The sequence below is a fragment of the Fusarium sambucinum genome, chromosome III (genome assembly GCF_050947815.1).
Source record: "Fusarium sambucinum isolate potato_lamoka chromosome III, whole genome shotgun sequence".
Taxonomy (NCBI): Eukaryota; Fungi; Ascomycota; class Sordariomycetes; order Hypocreales; family Nectriaceae; genus Fusarium; species Fusarium sambucinum.
In genome coordinates, this window is record NC_139292.1 from 1,369,291 (window position 1) to 1,388,858 (window position 19,568).

The window sequence follows — 19,568 nt, forward strand, 5'->3', positions numbered from 1 at the left end:
ACGGCTCACAAATCTCGCTTAGCTCATATTCCACTTCCTCTCCCACCCAGGAAAGAAAGGGTTCTCATCCAACGTAGTCGGTTGCCAATCCGCAGGAATCAAGCCCTTGTCAATCTGCTCCCTCTCCCATCTCCTCAACGTCGGCTTAGCAACATGTTCAACATGCCACGTTCCCTTGTACTTCATGATATTCTCCTTTCCCTCATTAAGCACCTTGAGGACCAGGGACGGAACATATGGCTCGTCTCTAAACTCGGACATAGGCGTGAATAGCGCTTTAAAGTTGAACACAATGGCACCTGAGAGAGGAAGACGACGGAGAGTCTGCCAGTCAACTCGCAAATGGACATCTGCCTCCATCAGGGATGGGCTTTGGGTCTCGCGGGTCTGGAATTCGGGGTCTTCTGAGGGGATGAAGAGTGGCTGGCCAACTTCTAGACCCCAAGATCCGCGCTGGATAGGACTATCGGTGGGCATTTTTGTAAAGAACCTGTGAGTATTAGTGCCTGCGCGTGCGTAAGTGACACTTCAGACATACCTGTCCATGCTAAACTCCATCTTTTCCTTGTAATCGGGCACAGGAGCGTGTATCTCAGGTAGTCCCAGTCCAATCTTTTCACTCAACTTCCACCCGACTGATGAACATATCACACCCGCTCTAAAACAATAGCGCCCTGTCGCAAGGTCTCTCAAAGTAAGTGCAAAGTCCTCTGGAACATGGTTGAGAAGGAAGAGCAGAGGTTCAATCTGGCCAAGGTCCTGCTCGACTCCCAAAAGGTGATTGACAAACACTCTGCCATGAAGTTCAAATGCCTGGGGATATCGGGCGCAGATGAACTGGATCACCATCTCCATGAGCTCCTTGCAAGCGAGTTCAGATCCGGGAAGGGCTTGAAGAACGTCTCTGCCGTATTTTGCGTAGAGGGATTGGCGTTGGATGATGCGAGACCGGTACGTATTCTCGATCTCGATCCAGAAATCGGGATCCATCTTCTTTAAGGCTGTGAGAGTGTTAGTTCACTCTTCAGTACAAGGTGAAGGACAACTTACACATAGTCTGATGGTAAGCCCATCGAAACGGACGATATGGTCTCGGCAACGCAGCATCAAGATTAAAGTTATTCAATGGTGTTGGGAGAGGGACACCAGACAACTTTGCGTAATCGGGGAATGCACCAAGTCTTTTGATCTCATCAACGCTGAATCCCGTAAAGTTGTATGCTGCAGGATTCGCATAGCGATAATCTTGATCCAGTCTGAGAAGAAGTCTAGGCGCTGCCGAAAGATCTACGTTGTTTGGGGAGAAGTCTGGAGAGATCTCAGGAAGAACATGACGTTGAGGTGGAGGGTAAACATTTGTATAATCGGCAGACGAAGTCTTTTTTACAGGTTCTGGCGAAGGTGAAGATAGGCGGACGTATCGATTGAGCTTCTTTCGCTTGACGAGGGTATGAACTAAAAGACCCAGACAGGCACAAGCCGCAGCGCACAACGATAGAACGAGGCTCGAATGAACATAATTGGAATGAAGAAACTCTCTGATGGCAAGCATATTGAAGATCATGAATAGATGGTATCTCGATGAGTTGTCACAGTCATTCAGCAGCCTTCTTTTCTTTTCTTATGACCAACTCAAACACCCATCATCATACAATCAGAGACACTACATTCAATCACGAGATAAACAGCTTATCAAACCCGAATTCAGTTATACTTTGAGGAACGCAAGGTTAGCATGCCCTTTTTGAGGATAGTTTGACGCGGGGTACAGTAGTCTTGAGACACGCCTTATCGGATCAGCAGCGGGGAGTGTGACGTATAGATAGAGGGTGATAAGTATATGCACGGCAATGATAAACAGATAGAGTAGACGATGCATATACTACGGATAGGGAAATACTTTGCGGTTGTGGGTTGACGCTTCTATCATGAGATCGGTTGATGGTTTGTTTACCTGATCAAGACTATAATGGATGTCTTGACTACATCTGGATATCTTTGACATGATCGTACGATATCGTTAAGTCAAGATAACAACATTTGTGTTCATCTCTTGTTTAGTCAGGTAACTGGGCTTGTCTGTCAGTAAGGCCTAGGGAAACACCCGTCAGACAAAAGGTTTCCTGTTGTAAGTAGAAACTACCAATATAGTAAGTTGCAGGGTAAGTCGGGTCCTATCAGTTGAAGGTTCTTTTCTGTATTCGCTAGGCTACCCTGAACAAAGAAGAGTTACAGTTGCTTCCTCATCGTATATAATAGATGTAAACCTTTATTACTACTTTCTCTATTATTATTTACATCTGTTGCCTCGATAACTTGAATGGCTGCTGATCAACCATAATGAAGTGTTTGCAAGCCAACTGGATACTTTTGATGTTTTATGAATAGTGCTGGTAATGAATGCCGTTGAGCCGACATAGACTCCGGCACCTCTAGGTCTAGTGTTAATGCTTAGTATATGCTCTTCTCTTTGTCCAAAGAACAAGTCTGGACAACCTGTCAAGAACATCCTCAAAGACCTCGCCAGGGACCACATTTTTCTACCGCGGCTCCATCACCCTGTCACTCTACTTTGTTTAAAGTTTACGGGTATCTCAAGGCCTGGGGATTGTGTGGTATCGGTGTTTAGTGCCACGCGGTACCCGTACACCCCAATGGCGGCTTTACTGATACTCCCCTGTCTATTGTCGTTTGGCACGGTCTGGGTGACTGGTACAATAGCGACAGCATGAAGAGCATCGAAGAAATCGCCGAAGTTGTTAATCCTGGTACTTTTATTCGCATCGTTTCCCTTAATGAGGACCCGACCAAGATCGCTCTGCTAGCTTTATTGGTAACTACAAATTGTTCTGCATTTTAGCGCGACTTGAATGCAGTCTTGTTGAGTCTGGAATGGGGTACTCTGGGAGGGTTGAGTTTATCTCAGAGAAACGTTACAAAGTAATTGCGATCAACAGATGACTTTCTGTAAATAGGAAATGAGTTAAATTCAGCACTTTTACTAAGCCTATATCATCGCTCACTGTTGCTGAATGGGGTTTCTGTGCTTGTCAAACGGAGGATGTAACTGTAGATAAAGCAGCCACAAACGGTATGAACACAGACCGTCCCATCGGTCAATGGTTATGTAAGTTGATATATCAAGTCAGGCGGCTTTTACTTGAACAAACGATGTTGGTGACGGTCGTTCACTGTCGTTTCCCCACCATATTCAAAGACCCGTTGGTAACGTGAAGTCGTGTTTGCCACTCATCCCAAGAAAACAGATTGTTCACCCTGTTACGGTCTGTGATTGGGCCTTGTTCGGATGGGAAAGAAAAAGACAGGCTGAACATGATCACAACAAGGACTGAACTCAAATAATGTTCGCCTATGCCTACCATTTTCACAACAAACACCAACACATATCAAGTAGGACAATAAGAACCTGCACAGCAATGAACAAGAGCGCATAGCCAACGGCAGAAGTGAATTTGGCACATAAAATAGCAAAGATGTCTCTCTGGAAACCAAAACATCACAATTCTTCCCAACTTGCCTCACTTCAACCAAGCAAAGACCATCCAATCTTGAAAACACACATCGACTCATCAGAAACACCGCAAACATGCCAGACTTTCGTGGTCTCTTTAACTTTGCCAGGGTCATCACCTGCAGCTGCTTCAGTAATCGCAAACCTGCCAAAGCCCGAACCTATCAGTTGGACAACGTTCGAGCTCCCCCGGGACAAGAAGATGATGATTTTTCTATAGAGGATCATTACTATGGTATTTCCCAATCTCCTCATGGTGTGCTTCCTGATCCTGACAAGTTCGAGATCGTCGACGAACATGACGAGTCTACTGCAGCTGGTACTGTAGTGAAGAGGGACTAGAGAAAGGCCAGGCCAAGGCTACGCAGTGGATGGGCTCCTTTTTGACTGAAACTCGGAGGGATATTATGGACTTGAGAGCATAGGTGGAGATCGAGTTTGTATTCAAGTCACTCTGAAATTAGATCAAGATTGCTAGTGTTGTACTTGTGACTTCGGATCAACGGACCATAGAATGGTAGTGATTATCCAAAAGAGAAAACAAAAATCAAACTAAATACAAACTTTATTCACTATCATCCCAGTTATAAGTGACTCCATCATCTTCAACCGGCTCGTGACTCGCCTTGGAATCCTGCATTCATTACATCAACTCACGCCTTTTCTGACGCCCAACCTAGAGTTTCAAACTAATGCCAGTACCGACGAAATTTTACCTCGTTGTGTAACTTCCACTAATCAGGTATCCTCTCTAACCATCTAGTCGTCAAGTCGTCGTGTTATCGGTGGAGTATCCCGAGATTGCCACGCTTACAAGAGAGAAGAGAGAAGAGACAACAACGCTAAAGGGCCGAAAGACGAAATTAACAAGTCAGCTTACGCCACCAAGATCTAACATTTAGCCTGTTTATTTTTGCACCATAATCCAACTTTTCGTTGCCCACTCCCGAGTTTAGCATCTTTCTCCACGCAATCGTTAGACCGACCTGAAAACGGAGTCCAATGCAAGCATTCTTAGTGCAAACTGTCATGTGATGATTATTCCTTGTTGGGTCTTTTCTAGACTCTTTGCGGTAAAGTACGTGCATGGCTCCATCTCCGCTGTGAGTGAGAGAGGGAACATGTAGATCGATTTGTTCAGTTGAGATATGAGTAAACTAGACTAACTAGTTTTTGGGTTTACCAGGGGTGTACATGTAGACAACATCAAATACGACTGCGGCTCCACGTCCAAGGCAACTTTCCACCAGCAGGAGCATTTCTTCCCTTCCAGCCTGTCAGCTCAGACAAGTCCCTTCGGGGATACGGATGAGGGTCTTGAAAATCAGTCGGCTTCTCTCCGAATTTCCATCTCCAGAGATCTTTGAGGCCAGGGTCAAGTTTGTTCTCGACAAGATCGGCTACGTATTTTCCAATGATGGGTAGGAACTTGAAACCGTGGTTCGAACCGGCTGTGGCGATGATGAGATTCTCGGTCTCCGGATACGGGCAGATTCGGAAGTTGAGATCTGTGGCCATGCCATCCCTCATGCGTTGTAAGTTTTGTGGAACAGAAGAGAGGAAAGAGGAACTTACCAGCACATTCGTGTGTGAACAAAAGGTCGATCCGCAAGTTCTGGCATCATGTCCCTGACGAACTCTCGAATCTCCACTTCAAGCTCCTGAGGACATCCGTCAAAGGGGTAGTCGCCGATGGAGTGTAGGACAGAAGAACCAGCGTGTTCATGATCTTCGTAGTTGGTCACAAGTCTTACGCTGCATAGTTTGATAAGGCCGTTCTCATCGGGAGGAAAGATGATGCCTGCACTCTATTAGTTTAATGTTTCACAGTAGAAGATGTAACTTGCCCTGCTCAAAGTCGTCAATAATGGGAATGTCCTTGTACTTTTCAATCTCATCAGGTTCGAGTTTGATCACGCAGATCACAGACGTCTCCGCTCGAACATCGGTTCTGGCACCGTTGATGAGAGCTGGGAGACTTGCACCGGCTGAAACGATGATCTTGTCGGCAGAGTGATATTGGCCATTGGCAGCGATGGCGCCCTTGCAAGTCTCGTTTTCGTCGTACACAAGCGTCTTGATCTGGCCAGAAGGACCAGTGATGTATCTAACGCCCATTGCTTCTGCAGCTTTGGCCATGCGGAGAAGGGCTTGGCCCGAGGGGACCTAACAACTGGTTAATTAGGGTCTTGACATGACTCTGAAATTCTTACCCAACCAGCTTGAGGACTAAACAGATTCGTCCATCCCGGGAAGTCCCCTGTCAAAGCAGGCCACTTTTCCTTCATCTCTTCTGGGGAGAGATACTCAACTCCCTCTCTACCTGTCTTGTCGGCTAGAACCTTTGCATTCTCAAGCCATTGGTTGGTCTCTGGGTGACCACCCATGATCCAGCCCGTCTCACGATACAAACCTTTGAAAAGAGACTCTGGGTCTTTCCAGACGTTGAGAGTTTCAAGGCCGAGCTTTGCATAGTATGGGTTGGGATAGTCAGCACGGATGACCTTGTTCAAGTCTGTGCCTGCTGAGTCTCTTGATGGAGCTGCGAAGCGGTCTACTACAGTGACGTTGGTGTAGCCACGTTGAGCGAGGTGGTAGGCTGTAGAGGTTCCAAAGACGCCTCCGCCGATGATGAGGACTGAAGGTTTACTCATTTTGATAGATCTTGTCTTTGATGCGGGAAGAAGGAGTGGTGTGATTACGGTTCTACGACCTGGAATTAGTCTTGGAATTTATAGCTGTGGGATTCCCTCGTTATCATAGTCTAGATGCGATTTGCATCCAGACTAAACAGAAGCTTCATGTCTTGTATGCCGTTTGATTATCTAGCCAAGCATTGTGTAGTTTTCTCATCTCTCCGCTGCACCAAACAATCAGAGTTTACACTTCGACTAGTTAGTAAAGAGACAACAAAGCTTAGTTGTTTTCTCTTTTGTAGTTTGCCTCTGGTTTGAGTAGTCAAACCGAGTGATTTACTAGACCACATGACTAGATTGATTACTAGTCAGATTGTCGGCCGTAAAAAGCCGAGGCAAGGAAGGGACTTAAAGATAGTTTGACCGAAAAAGCGGAATGATAACCCTGCGTTGATGATCATCGGGTACATGCTGCAGGGTGCATTAGCGGCCGATTTGACACCACCAGGGTGATAGGGTTTCTAAAGAGTCGAGAAATTATAGTGCAGATTCAGTAATGGCCGTGACGATTACCAGTGTGTCTGAGTTGATGGGATTATGATTTGCGGGATTCGCAAGATTTACTCTTCTTGATTAGGATTGTAGGTTTCGGTTATGTATCCCTGGTGGTCAAGGTTCAAGATCCAGATTCGTTTCTGTACGCCGTTATCCGAAGATCCTGGCTTGGGGAAAGAGAAAAGAGAGAATGCCAAGTTTGCTCTTTGTTGTTTGCCGTGGCAAGATCAGGTGTTTGTTTTTGGGTATGTACAGGTTGTTTACTCCAACAAGCTGTTAACCTTTGGACAACTGTCCTTGATTCCACTTGTCGGTATACCAAGACAATGCTGCCCAGGGTGAATATAGTTTAGAGTTGTTGTCTCGTTAGTGGATCTCCTATGCAATAATATTGAGTTTCATCCACTTGCACCCAGAAGCTTGGATACTCATATAATCAACGTGGCCTTCACGAGTCAGCAGGTATTATTGTATCTAAAGTACTGACAAACTCTAGAGTCCATACCTGACGTAACGTAACATACGTCACATCTCATGTCGTCTCATCTTTGTCAAAACATGGCCTGCATGGATGTTTGCATCACGAGCCGCCCACGGAAAGCTCACCGGGGTGGAACACGGTCTGTGCTGCATGTCACCACTTTAAGTATACGATGTTTGTTTTGGTAATGATTTGTCTGGGAGTGGTCTGATGGGGAAGGACGTACGAGAATATGAAGGGATAGTAGTATCAGAAATAGGATAAAACAAAGAACAAGTGGTATTCATGACAAAGAATGACGACTCTGTAAGGAATAGAAACAAGGGTCTTCTTCCCTATGGTTTTCTTAAAGTTCTACATGGATATTTGCTTTTCCCGTAATTATCGTCACAAGTAACCGATCTTGAATAGCATTCTGGTGTATGCCCGTCTTTTGGGTGTTTTCTGTTAGAGGCTCTTATTGGGGGTTCAGTGCATTTTTAGCGGAGATGGTGAACCACTGTTTCGGGTGCATTAGCGCCCGTGGCGTCCTCCACTGTTGATATTTAGGTCATGTTCCACCCTACCTGGGTTAAATGCTTTGCTTAGGTTGTTGTTATCTCTCTTTTCTTTTTGTCTGGTGTTTGCTTTTTTCTCTTCACCGCTGAAGGTGCGACATGAAATGACACAGCATGAGAATGAAAATTCCCGATTCACTTGGCGACTGTTGTGTATGCTAATCCCCAGTAAATTATGCTGTGAAAAGAGACAACAGATGGAAAGAGAGTTCCTTTTCGGAAGCAATCTGTCGGTAGATGGGGTGTGTGACATCTTGGCGATATGCACAACTGCCGAATAGCATCACACTGATTTACTGAAGGAATGTTGTTATTTATTATCCGGGTGAGGCTTTTTACTTGTGGTTGCAATGTCAAGCCCCCCTTATTTCGTTCTGTTATCGCGGGGAAACAAGGGCAAAAGGTCCGAATGTCATGTCTGTCAGGTACATTTACTCTAGTAAAGTACTAAGATACCATCAAACTCATATCAGTGTATTGTGTTATACATAACAAGTTGGATGTTAGGCGTCTAAACTACCATATTCAGATTCTCAACCATCTTGGCATAAAAAACAAATACAAAATCTCTCAACCCCCAAATTGTCCCGTCCTATCCCCCTGCAACTCCGTTAGTCCGTCTCGTCAGGTCCAGGCGAATCTTAGAGGCTCCATTATTTCCCACTTACCGGACTGGTACCCGGGTTTAGAGACAAACGGGGGCTTATACTAGACTAAACTGGCCAGTCCTGGACTGGCGCAATCGTAATGGATCGAAATCGCCACATTATTTCCACGGGGAATATATTGGAGAGAAGAGAAAAGAGACAACTTGTCTTGCTTAATCTCACAGCATATGCAGTCGTAACCTTCTAGAAGCATGTGTCTCTTGTCGGTTTTCTTGTCTGTTGACTGTACATATACACCCCCAAAACAAATCAACATAATCGAACCATTCTATTATGTTTACATACTTTGTTTTCTCCTCTCTTTTCTTTATGTCTTTCTCTCTTGGTCGCTCCAATGTTAGATCTCAAAGTCCCCGTCTTTTTTTACACGCTAAAATAGACCAAAATTGCAACTCTAAAAACAGTTGATCTTACCATTCTTGCTTGCTTGCGTGCCCTCTGTTGGCTGTCGGCTCGGCTTGGCTGCTGGCCTTGTTTTCTCTTTTCTCCTCTTCCTTGTTATCCTTTCTTCTTCTTCTGCTTCTTCTCTTTTTGCCTTTTCTCCACCGCTCAGACATGACAAATTAACCGGGTGTTTCGTTTCGCCCTTTTTCGCACCCCCCGATCATCATTCCATGCAGTGTCTGACAGGTATTAGGGGGAGACCCCCCAGTAAACTACTAATAATTGATTCCTACCCGTTTGTTTTACATTTCCTCTCTCATGCTGCTCACTATACTCTTCTTGATTAACCACCCTCCGAGGTTAATAATCTTTTCCTCTTTCATCTTTACAGACTCAAACTCTTGTAACAACTCTGCACTTTTGGTTACGGTATCAATGACGACTCCAATTTCAGTCCCTGTGATACGACCCCAGTGCAACGACACACAATCTACAACACAAGTCACTTCAACAACAATGGCAAAGCAAAATTCTTCCTTATCAACCTCTTCTGACCAAACACAAAATGTCGTCAGCCAAATTGGTGACTATCTTTTGCAAGCTGCTCAAGAGTGGGCACAAATGACAGACGCCCTGATTGAAAGCCGTGAGGTTCAACAAGCTGTCGAAGACGCCCACGAACAAGCCCTGTCTGCCAACCATTTATCCGACTTGTCTACTGTTGTTTCTATGGATATAGATTTATCCAAACTCTGGTATGTTGTTGCAAACAGATAGATCATCCATGTACTAACAACTCAAAGCAAAATTCGTGACCTAACAGCACAATTCTCTCAAGATGTTCACCACGTCTGGCAAACAGATCCCAAATACAACGGAAACGCATCATAAAAAGTTCTCATATTTTCTTGATGATTGGATTCTTGCATACCTTGGTTGGCGGCTCAGGTCTTAGAGGTGTTTGGGTTTTCATTCGGCGTTGGAGGAATATTCATATCTCACTTTACGAATTTCAACATCAATTCATTCTTACATGATGTGATTCTTGATTTGACTGTTGTTTCCTTGCATTGTCTTACTGCTCAGCTCCAAAGCTCGGATGCCGAGAATATCTATGCGTCAATTTCAAGCTTGGACGTGTTGAAATGACACAAGAATGATCAATTCGTTCTGTGGCTGAGTCGTGCTTGCAGCTTACTTGACTCGACAAACATATCAGATCATATCATGCCATGCGCAGGGAGATTACTCGTACATGGTACTTGCACAAGTCTAAGCCAACCAACAAGTTCCTCACCTGTGAGACACTTTGCGTGAAGTTCTTGTGATAAAATGCTGTGCTACCAACAAAATTCCTTTACTTCCGCAAAGTGATACATACCTCTGGCCTCATTTTATATCATTTCTGATCTCGGGAGCTGCTGTAATGCCAAGATACAGTAATCAGGGGCAGCAGACAGCCGCTGCAGGGTCGGGTCATGCAGCCTGATATGCGGCCTTTGGGCACAACCCGACATGAAAGACGCCTCAGCTCGGTCCAGCCCTGCCCTATGGTATCAACTGTCTCACAACGATGCTTATGGGCTGATCCGATTAAGTGACCCCCACATTGTGACAGGTAACATGAATCATTCCGATATTGATGCCTGGTTGATATGTGCTCTCAAAGGTCTGAGCTTTCTTATACATGATATCATTTTCAAACTAGATTCTGTTCGTGTTTACAATGCTCAAACTCTAGCGGCTACTAGACTCATGTAAATACCCCATAAAAGACCAATAAAGCTCAAAAATACAATGCGTCGGTGAACAGGAATAAATGTGAAGCTGATGATGGATGCAATGGGCCAAATTTTGTATCCAGCAACAATGATGGGAATGGTTTCCTGTGAAATGTTAGAATGAATCTTGCACAATGAACATCTGACAAACCGTCTTGATATTGTTCCAGATTTGAGAACCGCCTTGTCCCTTGAGCAGACCCATGATGATCAGAAAAGCGATCGTGTTCATGATGGCACCAGCAGTGATACAATCAACAAACCACTTGGTCAGGGTATTACGAGTACTAAATTTGGGCTCCCGATCCTTGTTGATTTGGGCCAACCGCTCTTCGTAACCTTCCTTGAGCTCGGGCGCATCTTGGCCAGGCTGCATCTCAAGATCGTTCAAACGATCAAGGTTAGGCCTTCGACCTGAAGGATAAGCTGGAAACTTTCGCTCTAGAAAGGCTTGCCAGTGATAGTTGGGAGGGGCGGTCATTAAAGTGAGAACAACAAAGCGCAGAAGCTGAATGATATCCAGAGACATTGGGTGCTGGGGAGTCAGTCAGTGAAAATTCATTCATGATGGGATTCTTGAATCAACGATTGAATTAGTTACTTACGTTTCCTTGACGAGCGTCAATCATCTGAGCCATGATATTAGAAGCGGTAGACAGGCCAGCCGCCTGGACCGTAGCGGCAACAATTGGAGAAGGCATTTTGATCGCAAACTAATTACAAAACGAATTGAATTGTACAAGGGCACGGAAAGATGACTTTTGTTCGCGACTCAATTGATTATCTTGAGACGTCGCGTCAGCTTCGAAATGAGTGAGAACCTTGAGGTGGAGAGCTTCATCTCACGTGCGCTCGGGATAAGTAAGATCCGTTCAGTGTAACCCCCTTTTCATCTTGATATCAATGAATACGAGACATTACAATAGTTGATAAGACGCCTTCAGGATATCAGAAAAATTGGTCGCTAAGCATAAGAGACGAAATAATAGGCAAGCTTATGCTATTTAGATCAGACTTCTTAGGTTGTTTGTTCTTGTACCTTAAGACTTGAGGGGTCAACTTTCCTACTACTCATTACTCATCTAGTCTAGATAGCGTAATACGACTCGAAAATGTGCATATTGGGTATTGCAAAGTTTGATTTTAGCAGTCTGGTGGGCTTGTGTTGTGTCTACGCAGGAATTCCCGTTCTTCTACCCAGCCGTAGATACAACAGCAGCCAGAGAACGCCATAGTCAGATAACAAATATTCTTGACTGTCCAAAGATTCTCACCACATCTGAGGGTATCAAACATAGCAGAATACTAAGCAGAGAATACTGTATTGATTGAAGCTCGGACATGAAAATCAGAACAAGTACCACAGGGTAAGGGGCCGGATGGGAAAAGGAAGTCGTACCTTCCACTTCAACAACACAATCGACCACTCACGTGCTCTGTTCAACCACTCTCCCGAACAACAACACCAAAACATCAACATCACGACCAAACAAAAAGGAATCGAAGCAAAAGAATCAATCCGTCTCAAGAGACTGTGATAATGCGTAATCTGGGAATCGAACCCAGGGCTCCCCGAGCTTACTAGTTTCATTGGAAACCGGGTGGCAACGGAGAATTTTACCACTAAACCAATTACGCTGGTTATTCTGATGAATTGTTGAAAGTGGAGGTGGAAGCTAGCTCTATATTCGCGACGCGACGATCTGGGAACTGCGAGTTGGTCGTGGAACCGCTCGTCAGGTATCAGAAACGTTGCCGCTAGGAGAATAAAAGATGAAATTGGTAGTCTAATTTATGTTCTTTAGCCTCTGATTCTTAGGCTATTTGTTTTTGTACCCTAAGACTTAGGAGGCCGACTACTCTGCTACCAGTCAGCTGCTCTCGGGGACGCAGAAACCGAACCTATTGTCAGGAGACGCCATAGCTTTGTTCTCGGTGACTCGGACCGAAATATTAACTGTTCTGTTCTCATACTCAAGCTCTCTTCTCAAGCTCTCGGCCATCTCTTAGAACTACCATGTTCAGGAGAAACAGCGGAGTTTGACGATACTTGTTGGCATTCACTCGCATTGCAAAGTACTTGTTCGCGAATCAGCGACCAGATTTCCGAGACTTGGCAGCAGAATGCTTGTAGTGGATGGCTGAAACTAGCAAGTATCAAAGTAGAGGAGCATGGAGATACCAAACACTATCAATGATCATGAATAGACAAGACTGCTCATGATATGGTCTACTGTGGATGGCCAATGATTATAATGTTCTGTTACTCAAACAATGGTGCCTCGATGGAAGAAATCGCCAAGTTCGTGCCACTGACCCGTTACTCTCTGGGATAACATTGTATACGTACTTGTATTTTGTTTTTGTGACGGCTTGCTGAGAATCTAAAAAGAGACGTAAGCGTAACAGTACACTTGTATCTTACTGATTGGTAATCGCACAAGATTCCTAGTCTTGATATCACTATTTCGTCTGTAGGTCAGACAAGCTTCGTGTTCCTAGTGTTGTAATTACTCGATACCTTTGAGCATTAGTCCAACAAGATGCATATTGTAATGTACTGATGTCCAAGCTCTTGCTACTGTCGAACAACTGACTGTATTAGGCGTTGTTATTCTCCAAGTGCCTGTCACTGACCCGAACGCGCTATCTGCACTTCACTGCAGCCTAGACAAACGCCCAAAACGCGTAAAATAACTTGGAACGCGGTGCATTTTCATGTGAACAAGTCCACGCTGTTCTCTGATCTTCTTGTTCGGGGAGAGTATAAATTATACCAAACCTCCAGACTAAAATTTCAACTCTTTCTATCCTCACCACAACCTTCTATCAAGATCAAGAATCTTTTGATATCAAACAACTTCCCACTCACATCAACAACAAAAACCTAAGCGAAACACCCACACTATCTCCTACTCAGACAAAATGTCTTCTTCCACTCCCCAAAAGCCAACCGACGGCCCTAGCCGCCGGCAGAGTGCCTCTATGGGTAACTTTGGCAATGACAATGTTGATCGCAGTGAGGAAACCGTCCTCACCCGCAAACAGAAGCGCCTACAACGCCGCGAAACTCTCCGTCTCCAGGCTGAGGTTGCCCCTTTCCTTGGAATGGATCTCGATGAAGAGGAAGAGGAAGAGACCAAGACCGAGAAGAAGGTCGAGGTAGAAAAGAAGGAGGAGCCAGCCAAGAAGTAAATAACTTCTCCTCTTCTACATTGCAAGACCCCAGACAACTAACCATCTTGCAGTGTGATCGGCTCGCCTCTCGCTACCATTCCTGAAGTGGATGAGAGTTCCGTCGAGGAAAAGGCCGTTCTTCGCCCTGATGCCTACAAGACACCACCATCAGGGGAGTTAGAGTTTACTGGTCAAAACGACAAGAAGTGGTGGACAAGACGCGCGATGGGAGTCGCAATTCGGGATTCGATTAGAAACTCGATGGCTTCTAGATGCTCTTAGGCACGCCATCGTTGCAGTTCACCAAGTGTGCATGCAGTATCTCCTATGTCGGCAGAACATAACACTGGAAGATGGCGGCGCAACACGCTCTTTACGACCGACCATCTACGGTATGATACCCACCCTCCTTTCAATTTGTATTAGAAACTAACAATGTACTAGATTTTAGTTGACAATAAAATACGTGTTGTCCCCTACGCAGTTCTCCAAAATGTGACCTTTGTATGTATGCCCCAACCATGATTGCCTTAGCTAACTAACACTTACAGTTCTAATTGCTCGCCCATCTCGCATGAAAGCTTTTTGCGACCTCGAGATGGTGATACATAATGGGCAGAGACAGGATATCTGCGAGCATTGTTACGCTACCTTTGATGTTGGTATGTCGGATTTGGGCTTCGTGGTGGCTAAAGGATGTACTGAACACGGGTGAAGGTCTGTCCGATCTTACACACCAGATGTTCTTTACTTCAGCAGAGAACATGGAAGGAAGGAATGTCAGATAACACAAACAGAAGTATTGGCTAACAGACACTTGCTCTAGTAACTGTGTTGGTTTTCGTGTTTTGCTTGGCATATAGTGTTTTACAGGCAAATAATGCATCAATAACATCAGATTAGGATAAATCGGACGTCTTGAATGACCGAAACAATTCCATAGCCCCAATGAAATGAACATTCGACATTTGTTGTTGGTGACTGTAGGTGTAAGCACTATAACTGCTCTCAGACCATCCCTCAAACCGGAGACCGGAGGATAAAAAGACCCCCGTATCCCGCCCTAAACCTGGTCAATTGAGGCTTGGACACTGAATTCCCATCAGGACCGGACAGTATAAAGACGTCCGATGTCCGGGTTTACCGGTCGTTATCTCATCTTTACCTCCGCGCAAAACAGAACAGAACAGATTCAATTAATTAATTGATCGCATGTTATCATTTTCGCTTTTACTCTTTTTCTCGTCCAATCCTTGATCCTCTTTGTTCCGTTGTTCGCCATGGATGAATACTCCGATAACAATGTTCGGTCGCAGGACCAGCACAAGACAAGGGCGTGTATGAACTGCGCAAAACTCAAAATGAAGTGCCAATGGCCTAATTCGGGTTCTGGACGACCAGAAAAGGCGTGTTCAAGGTATGATGCCCTCAGACAAACAGTGATAAATGCTCATGCTGGGTAGATGTTTACGAATGAAGCTCGAGTGTCAAGTACCAGAAGTCACACAACGAAGGAAGCGAGGCAAGTCAACGTATGCACAAATTATCCTCCTATCGAAATAATACTAACAGGCTTTACAGAAGAGTTGCGCAGTTGGAGAAAAAGATTGATGGAATCGTCTCTCTACTCGCGGCAAACCAGCGAAACCTCACCCCTCTAACCCCCGAAAGCCCCAAAGAACCAACCCAACCTCGATCTCAGTCAATGGCGTCGCTCTCAATAAGCCCAAGATCTTTGGACATGATCCCTTGTGGATCCGATATCCCTCCCAACTTCGCCCCTAATGCCGAACTCTTCCCGGGCTTTCGCGTCTCGCATCAACAAGCCGCAGAGCGGTTGGCCCTCTACAAAAGGGACTATGTGCCGCATTTTCCCTTTGTCCCTTTGTCAGGTATCATGACATCGCATGAGCTGTACATAGAGTCAAGCTTGCTGTTCTGGACTATCTTGGCGGTCGTGTCCCCGTTGGAGGACAAGGTGCAGATGGAGTTCAAGTCGTGGTTCCGAAAGTATCTCGCAGAACATGTTGTCGTGAGACAGGAAAAGTCTATAGATATCCTACAGGCTATTCTGATATACCTTGGATGGTAAGTTCTTCTTGAAAAGGAACGATAGTACGGGTGCTGATTGTGTAGGAACGATTTTCACTTCTACGGAGAGCTTCAAGTTACGAATATCGTCCAAATGGCCATTGGGCTGGTCATCGATCTAAGACTGGACAAGTTCGCTGGGTCATTTTTGGGTGGGCCAAAGACTATGCTTGGAGACGCATGGACGACAATGGGCAGATCTTGCTTGAAAGGAAAAATCTACCAGTCATCAGCCGATAAACGTGCTGTATTGGGTGTCTACCACATCACAAACTTGTAGGTTGTTCCTCTCGACAGTCAAGCTTGGCTAACAAGGCGCAGACTTAACTCGAACTTCAGAAAGAGCACGCTTTTGAACTGGAGCACACACCTATCCCAATGCTGTGACAGTCTTGCCGAGGGCAACGAGTTCGAGTCGGATGTATATCTCGTTTCGCTAGTTCGCATGCAACACATGGCCGATCGTGGGTTTAGTATTATACCAGCTTTCGATTTCATGGATCCCACGCCAAGAACTTTCAACGCTGTGACAGCGATGGCTCTTGATAATGTCCATCGCGAACTGGACAAGTTCTTTGAAGCGCAACCAGACACTGTAAAGCAAACGCGTTAGTATCAGACCCCCTTTGAGGAGGAACAGTCACTGATAATCTGTAGCTGGCTTCAAAGCTCACTACGATTCTATTATTGTTCGTCTCTACGAACCTGTCCTTACCATGAAATCCCCCGACCTCTTGACAACAGACGCACCACTCAACGAACCCTTCCTACGCGCCGAATATATCTGGAAATGTCTCGAAGCCGCCCGCGGCGCGCTGGAGCACCAAACAGGCGTGCCCGCCTCGGTATTCTCTATTCTTCCCTGCACAGTAACATGTGTCCTCGCCTTTGTGACCGTCACAGCATCCCGCCTCATCTTTGCCGAAGCATCTCCTGATTGGGATGTCAAAGCTGCGCGTCTTCGTCTCCAATTCCAAAACGTTCTCCAAAAACTAAGCGACCAGTTCGCTCAGGCAGACGAAGAAGCAACGAGACTCAATCGACGCCGAAGAGTGATGGAAGACGGGAGCAGCGTGTTTCTCAAGTCGAGTTTCAAGGTCAGATGGATTCGTCAGTGGTATTTGTCCAAGATTCCGCAGGATGAGCAGCGCGAGATTGAACAGGCGCAAGCTGCTCTAGAGCCGTCGACGGTGCTGCAGAGTAATCCGAATTGGGCAGCGGATTTCCAGTTTGATGATGACTTTTGGGCAGATTTGATGGCTGGGTATGATGTTGAGTCTTTAGAAAGGTCTCTGAGTTCAGTTACAGGAGCGATACCAACATAATGGTAATTGACACTTGGTGTTGATTTGTATAATAGAACTGGAGGACTGGATAGTATGGCATTCTCTCATATACCCTTCGTAATCAGAATGAATCCCAGCTACCACCAAATAATTGATCATTATTTCTTCTTCCCAGTTTCATGTATTTATTTATGTTAATAGTCAGTCCATGGCTTACGGTAATTATAAAGCCATCGGCGGCCGAGAATCCCGGGTGGAACCAGGATCCGGCGCCGGGATCACATTTCATTTCCCGACAGAGACCAAATAAGCCCCTTTTCAATATACAACACGACAACATCACCGTCAGTTATTCAATCGATCGCATAGACATTTTTACATCTCTTATACTGATATTTCCAATAATGGCTCAAAAACCAATTCGCGACTGGGTTTACCTAGTCATGATCATCCCTCAACTCATCGGCATGATCGGTATGTAGACTCTCACTCTCCCACTCGTTCAATCTAACACTTCTAGTCCTCGACTTTACAGAATTCTACCCAGAATCTCTCTACGTCTCCCCCAAAGCTCCCCTGCACTTCCTCACAGTCATCCGCAACACCTACATCTCCCTCTCAGGCGATCCCTTTTACGGCTCAGCTTTTACCGGCGAGTGGCTTCACAGCTTGTACTACATCGAATTCCTTGTTCAATTCCCCCTTGCTGCGTACGTCATCTGGAACATGGCGTCCAAGAAGCCTACTTCTGGTCCTACGGAGCTTGCGGGGCTGGTTTTTGCGTGTTTGACTGCCATGGGCTCTGTCGCCTGTGTCGCTGAGCTTTTGGCTATGGGACCAGAAATGGTGAATGATCAGCAAAAGTTAACTTTGGCTTGGGGCACGTATTTCCCTTATGCTCTTCTACGTAAGTTTTGTCCTTCTTGTCGTGAGTGTTGCTGATGATTATTGAAGCGGGTATTATGGCTGTGGACATGTACATGAGGTTGTTGCGACGCGTGAACAATGATACAAAGTCCAAGATACAGTAAATAGCATAATCTAGATAAATGTAGACGGAATTTATGATATACATCGTTGATGTTGATAAGCACCAGCTCTTTCTCATTACAAGCTCTACATTGCCAAAGCCCATGTCCATCCTGACTCCATAAATGCATTGTACATAAACAGACATTTAATCCGACCTCTTGTTCGGCTTTGAATAGCCCCATCCGTTACCTACGGTGTTTACTCCGTATCCCAAGGGTGTAGCTCCTCCAAGCGCTCGTCCCTTAAGTCTCTTGGGCAGTACCACGCCCAGTGTATACATGGCAGCAACCAAAACACCGGCGCCAAAAGATACAAGACTGTAAAAGACAGTGCTGGCGTAAATATGGCCTCCCAAGCCCTGCCACTCTACCTTACCTTCCGTCTTGGGTAGCGCTGGCGTAGGAAACCACCGCACCGAAAGTGACAAAGGTAAAGGGTCCCCAATCACCAGCTTGCGCGTGTGCGAGCCCTGCAAATGATGCAGAGGACTCGTGCTGTACGCGATAGCAGAGTCCAACACACCACTATCGTGAGGATGCGTGTGGTGTTTCGGCGTGCTGTGCAGCAAAACGTTCATGTGTGTACTGATATGGATATGGCTCAGCTGCAATGTGCCTGCGAGGGCAAAAACGAGAGGAACATATTCGCGCTCGGGTGCTTTCTCGCCGATGACTTCGACTTCTGCGGCTGGGCGAGCAGGAATGCGGCAGGACAGCGGCGCATCGGAGTGGATGTAAAATTCGAGGAGATGGAAGAAGGGGTCGTCGATCATGGCGATTGTGCAGTTGACTTCGCCTTCTTTACCATAGTTGAACTCGAGGGGGCGGCCTGTTTCATTGCATGTGGGAAAGGGTTTCCATTCGATCTCGTGCTTTTCGTTTTCGACGTGTTCGCCTGTTTCTCTATCATTCGTGTCAGGGGTGCTGTATCGTCGGTTTAAAAAGGGACGTACGAGTTACGACTCATACACTCAACGGGTATAGGAGCGCTATAATGGTATGATGGAAGCGCATCTTCTCGAGCTGGTGTTGCTGCCGTGAGCGACGAGAATGCGCCAAGGGCGATGAAGGTCCAGGTGGAAGCAATCATGATGGGCGATTGTAACGATAAGGAGGGCGCAAGGATGAGGTTCAGGAATTAACCAGCCTCGGACAATTGGCGGCTTGAAGAGTCCAAATTGAGCATCAAAATCATAACATGGCGATCAAAAGATAAGAAAAGCAAGGTAACACTTGGCTGTCCCCTCTTCTCCTTGGAACGATGAAGCTGAGGTCGAGACTACCTATGTGGAGATAAAGCTACCCTTGACTAAATGTATCACGTGTCATTTTGTCAACGCCAAGGGAGGATCTTGACAGGAAACAGACAATAATTGACTTGAAATGAAG

The 19,568-nt window shown here is 45.7% G+C and overlaps 10 protein-coding genes across 10 annotated transcripts; 6 read left to right on the top strand and 4 right to left on the bottom strand.

The window, feature by feature from the left end:
* Positions 1-18: 18 nt before the first annotated feature.
* Positions 19-1,552, bottom strand: FSST1_010664 (heme-dependent oxidative N-demethylase family protein; the record flags this gene model as incomplete). The annotated part of the gene is made up of 3 exons (XM_083233719.1): positions 19-490; positions 539-1,001; positions 1,051-1,552. The coding sequence occupies 3 exons, from the start codon at positions 1,550-1,552 to the stop codon at positions 19-21; spliced, it is 1,437 nt and encodes a 478-aa protein (XP_083080360.1).
* Positions 1,553-3,607: 2,055 nt separating this feature from the next.
* Positions 3,608-3,874, top strand: FSST1_010665 (uncharacterized protein; the record flags this gene model as incomplete). The annotated part of the gene is made up of 1 exon (XM_083233720.1): positions 3,608-3,874. The coding sequence occupies one exon, from the start codon at positions 3,608-3,610 to the stop codon at positions 3,872-3,874; it is 267 nt and encodes an 88-aa protein (XP_083080361.1).
* Positions 3,875-4,738: 864 nt separating this feature from the next.
* Positions 4,739-6,186, bottom strand: FSST1_010666 (FAD dependent oxidoreductase; the record flags this gene model as incomplete). Its single annotated transcript, XM_083233721.1, has 4 exons — positions 4,739-5,057; positions 5,108-5,333; positions 5,380-5,698; positions 5,746-6,186. The coding sequence occupies 4 exons, from the start codon at positions 6,184-6,186 to the stop codon at positions 4,739-4,741; spliced, it is 1,305 nt and encodes a 434-aa protein (XP_083080362.1).
* A 3,143-nt stretch (positions 6,187-9,329) lies between these two features.
* On the top strand, positions 9,330-9,704 carry FSST1_010667 (uncharacterized protein; the record flags this gene model as incomplete). The annotated part of the gene is made up of 2 exons (XM_083233722.1): positions 9,330-9,568; positions 9,617-9,704. 2 exons carry the CDS (start codon positions 9,330-9,332, stop codon positions 9,702-9,704), a joined length of 327 nt encoding a protein of 108 aa, XP_083080363.1.
* An 839-nt stretch (positions 9,705-10,543) lies between these two features.
* On the bottom strand, positions 10,544-11,295 carry FSST1_010668 (Mpv17/PMP22 family protein; the record flags this gene model as incomplete). Its single annotated transcript, XM_083233723.1, has 3 exons — positions 10,544-10,699; positions 10,746-11,129; positions 11,200-11,295. 3 exons carry the CDS (start codon positions 11,293-11,295, stop codon positions 10,544-10,546), a joined length of 636 nt encoding a protein of 211 aa, XP_083080364.1.
* Positions 11,296-13,519: 2,224 nt separating this feature from the next.
* Positions 13,520-14,053, top strand: FSST1_010669 (uncharacterized protein; the record flags this gene model as incomplete). Its single annotated transcript, XM_083233724.1, has 2 exons — positions 13,520-13,785; positions 13,843-14,053. The coding sequence occupies 2 exons, from the start codon at positions 13,520-13,522 to the stop codon at positions 14,051-14,053; spliced, it is 477 nt and encodes a 158-aa protein (XP_083080365.1).
* A 71-nt stretch (positions 14,054-14,124) lies between these two features.
* On the top strand, positions 14,125-14,581 carry FSST1_010670 (uncharacterized protein; the record flags this gene model as incomplete). Its single annotated transcript, XM_083233725.1, has 4 exons — positions 14,125-14,163; positions 14,216-14,279; positions 14,323-14,456; positions 14,528-14,581. 4 exons carry the CDS (start codon positions 14,125-14,127, stop codon positions 14,579-14,581), a joined length of 291 nt encoding a protein of 96 aa, XP_083080366.1.
* A 470-nt stretch (positions 14,582-15,051) lies between these two features.
* On the top strand, positions 15,052-17,187 carry FSST1_010671 (uncharacterized protein; the record flags this gene model as incomplete). The annotated part of the gene is made up of 6 exons (XM_083233726.1): positions 15,052-15,188; positions 15,235-15,303; positions 15,353-15,859; positions 15,908-16,138; positions 16,184-16,470; positions 16,520-17,187. The coding sequence occupies 6 exons, from the start codon at positions 15,052-15,054 to the stop codon at positions 17,185-17,187; spliced, it is 1,899 nt and encodes a 632-aa protein (XP_083080367.1).
* Positions 17,188-17,552: 365 nt separating this feature from the next.
* Positions 17,553-18,179, top strand: FSST1_010672 (transmembrane protein 6/97; the record flags this gene model as incomplete). The annotated part of the gene is made up of 3 exons (XM_083233728.1): positions 17,553-17,622; positions 17,669-18,055; positions 18,103-18,179. 3 exons carry the CDS (start codon positions 17,553-17,555, stop codon positions 18,177-18,179), a joined length of 534 nt encoding a protein of 177 aa, XP_083080368.1.
* Positions 18,180-18,325: 146 nt separating this feature from the next.
* On the bottom strand, positions 18,326-19,269 carry FSST1_010673 (uncharacterized protein; the record flags this gene model as incomplete). Its single annotated transcript, XM_083233729.1, has 2 exons — positions 18,326-19,082; positions 19,133-19,269. 2 exons carry the CDS (start codon positions 19,267-19,269, stop codon positions 18,326-18,328), a joined length of 894 nt encoding a protein of 297 aa, XP_083080369.1.
* Positions 19,270-19,568: the final 299 nt, after the last annotated feature.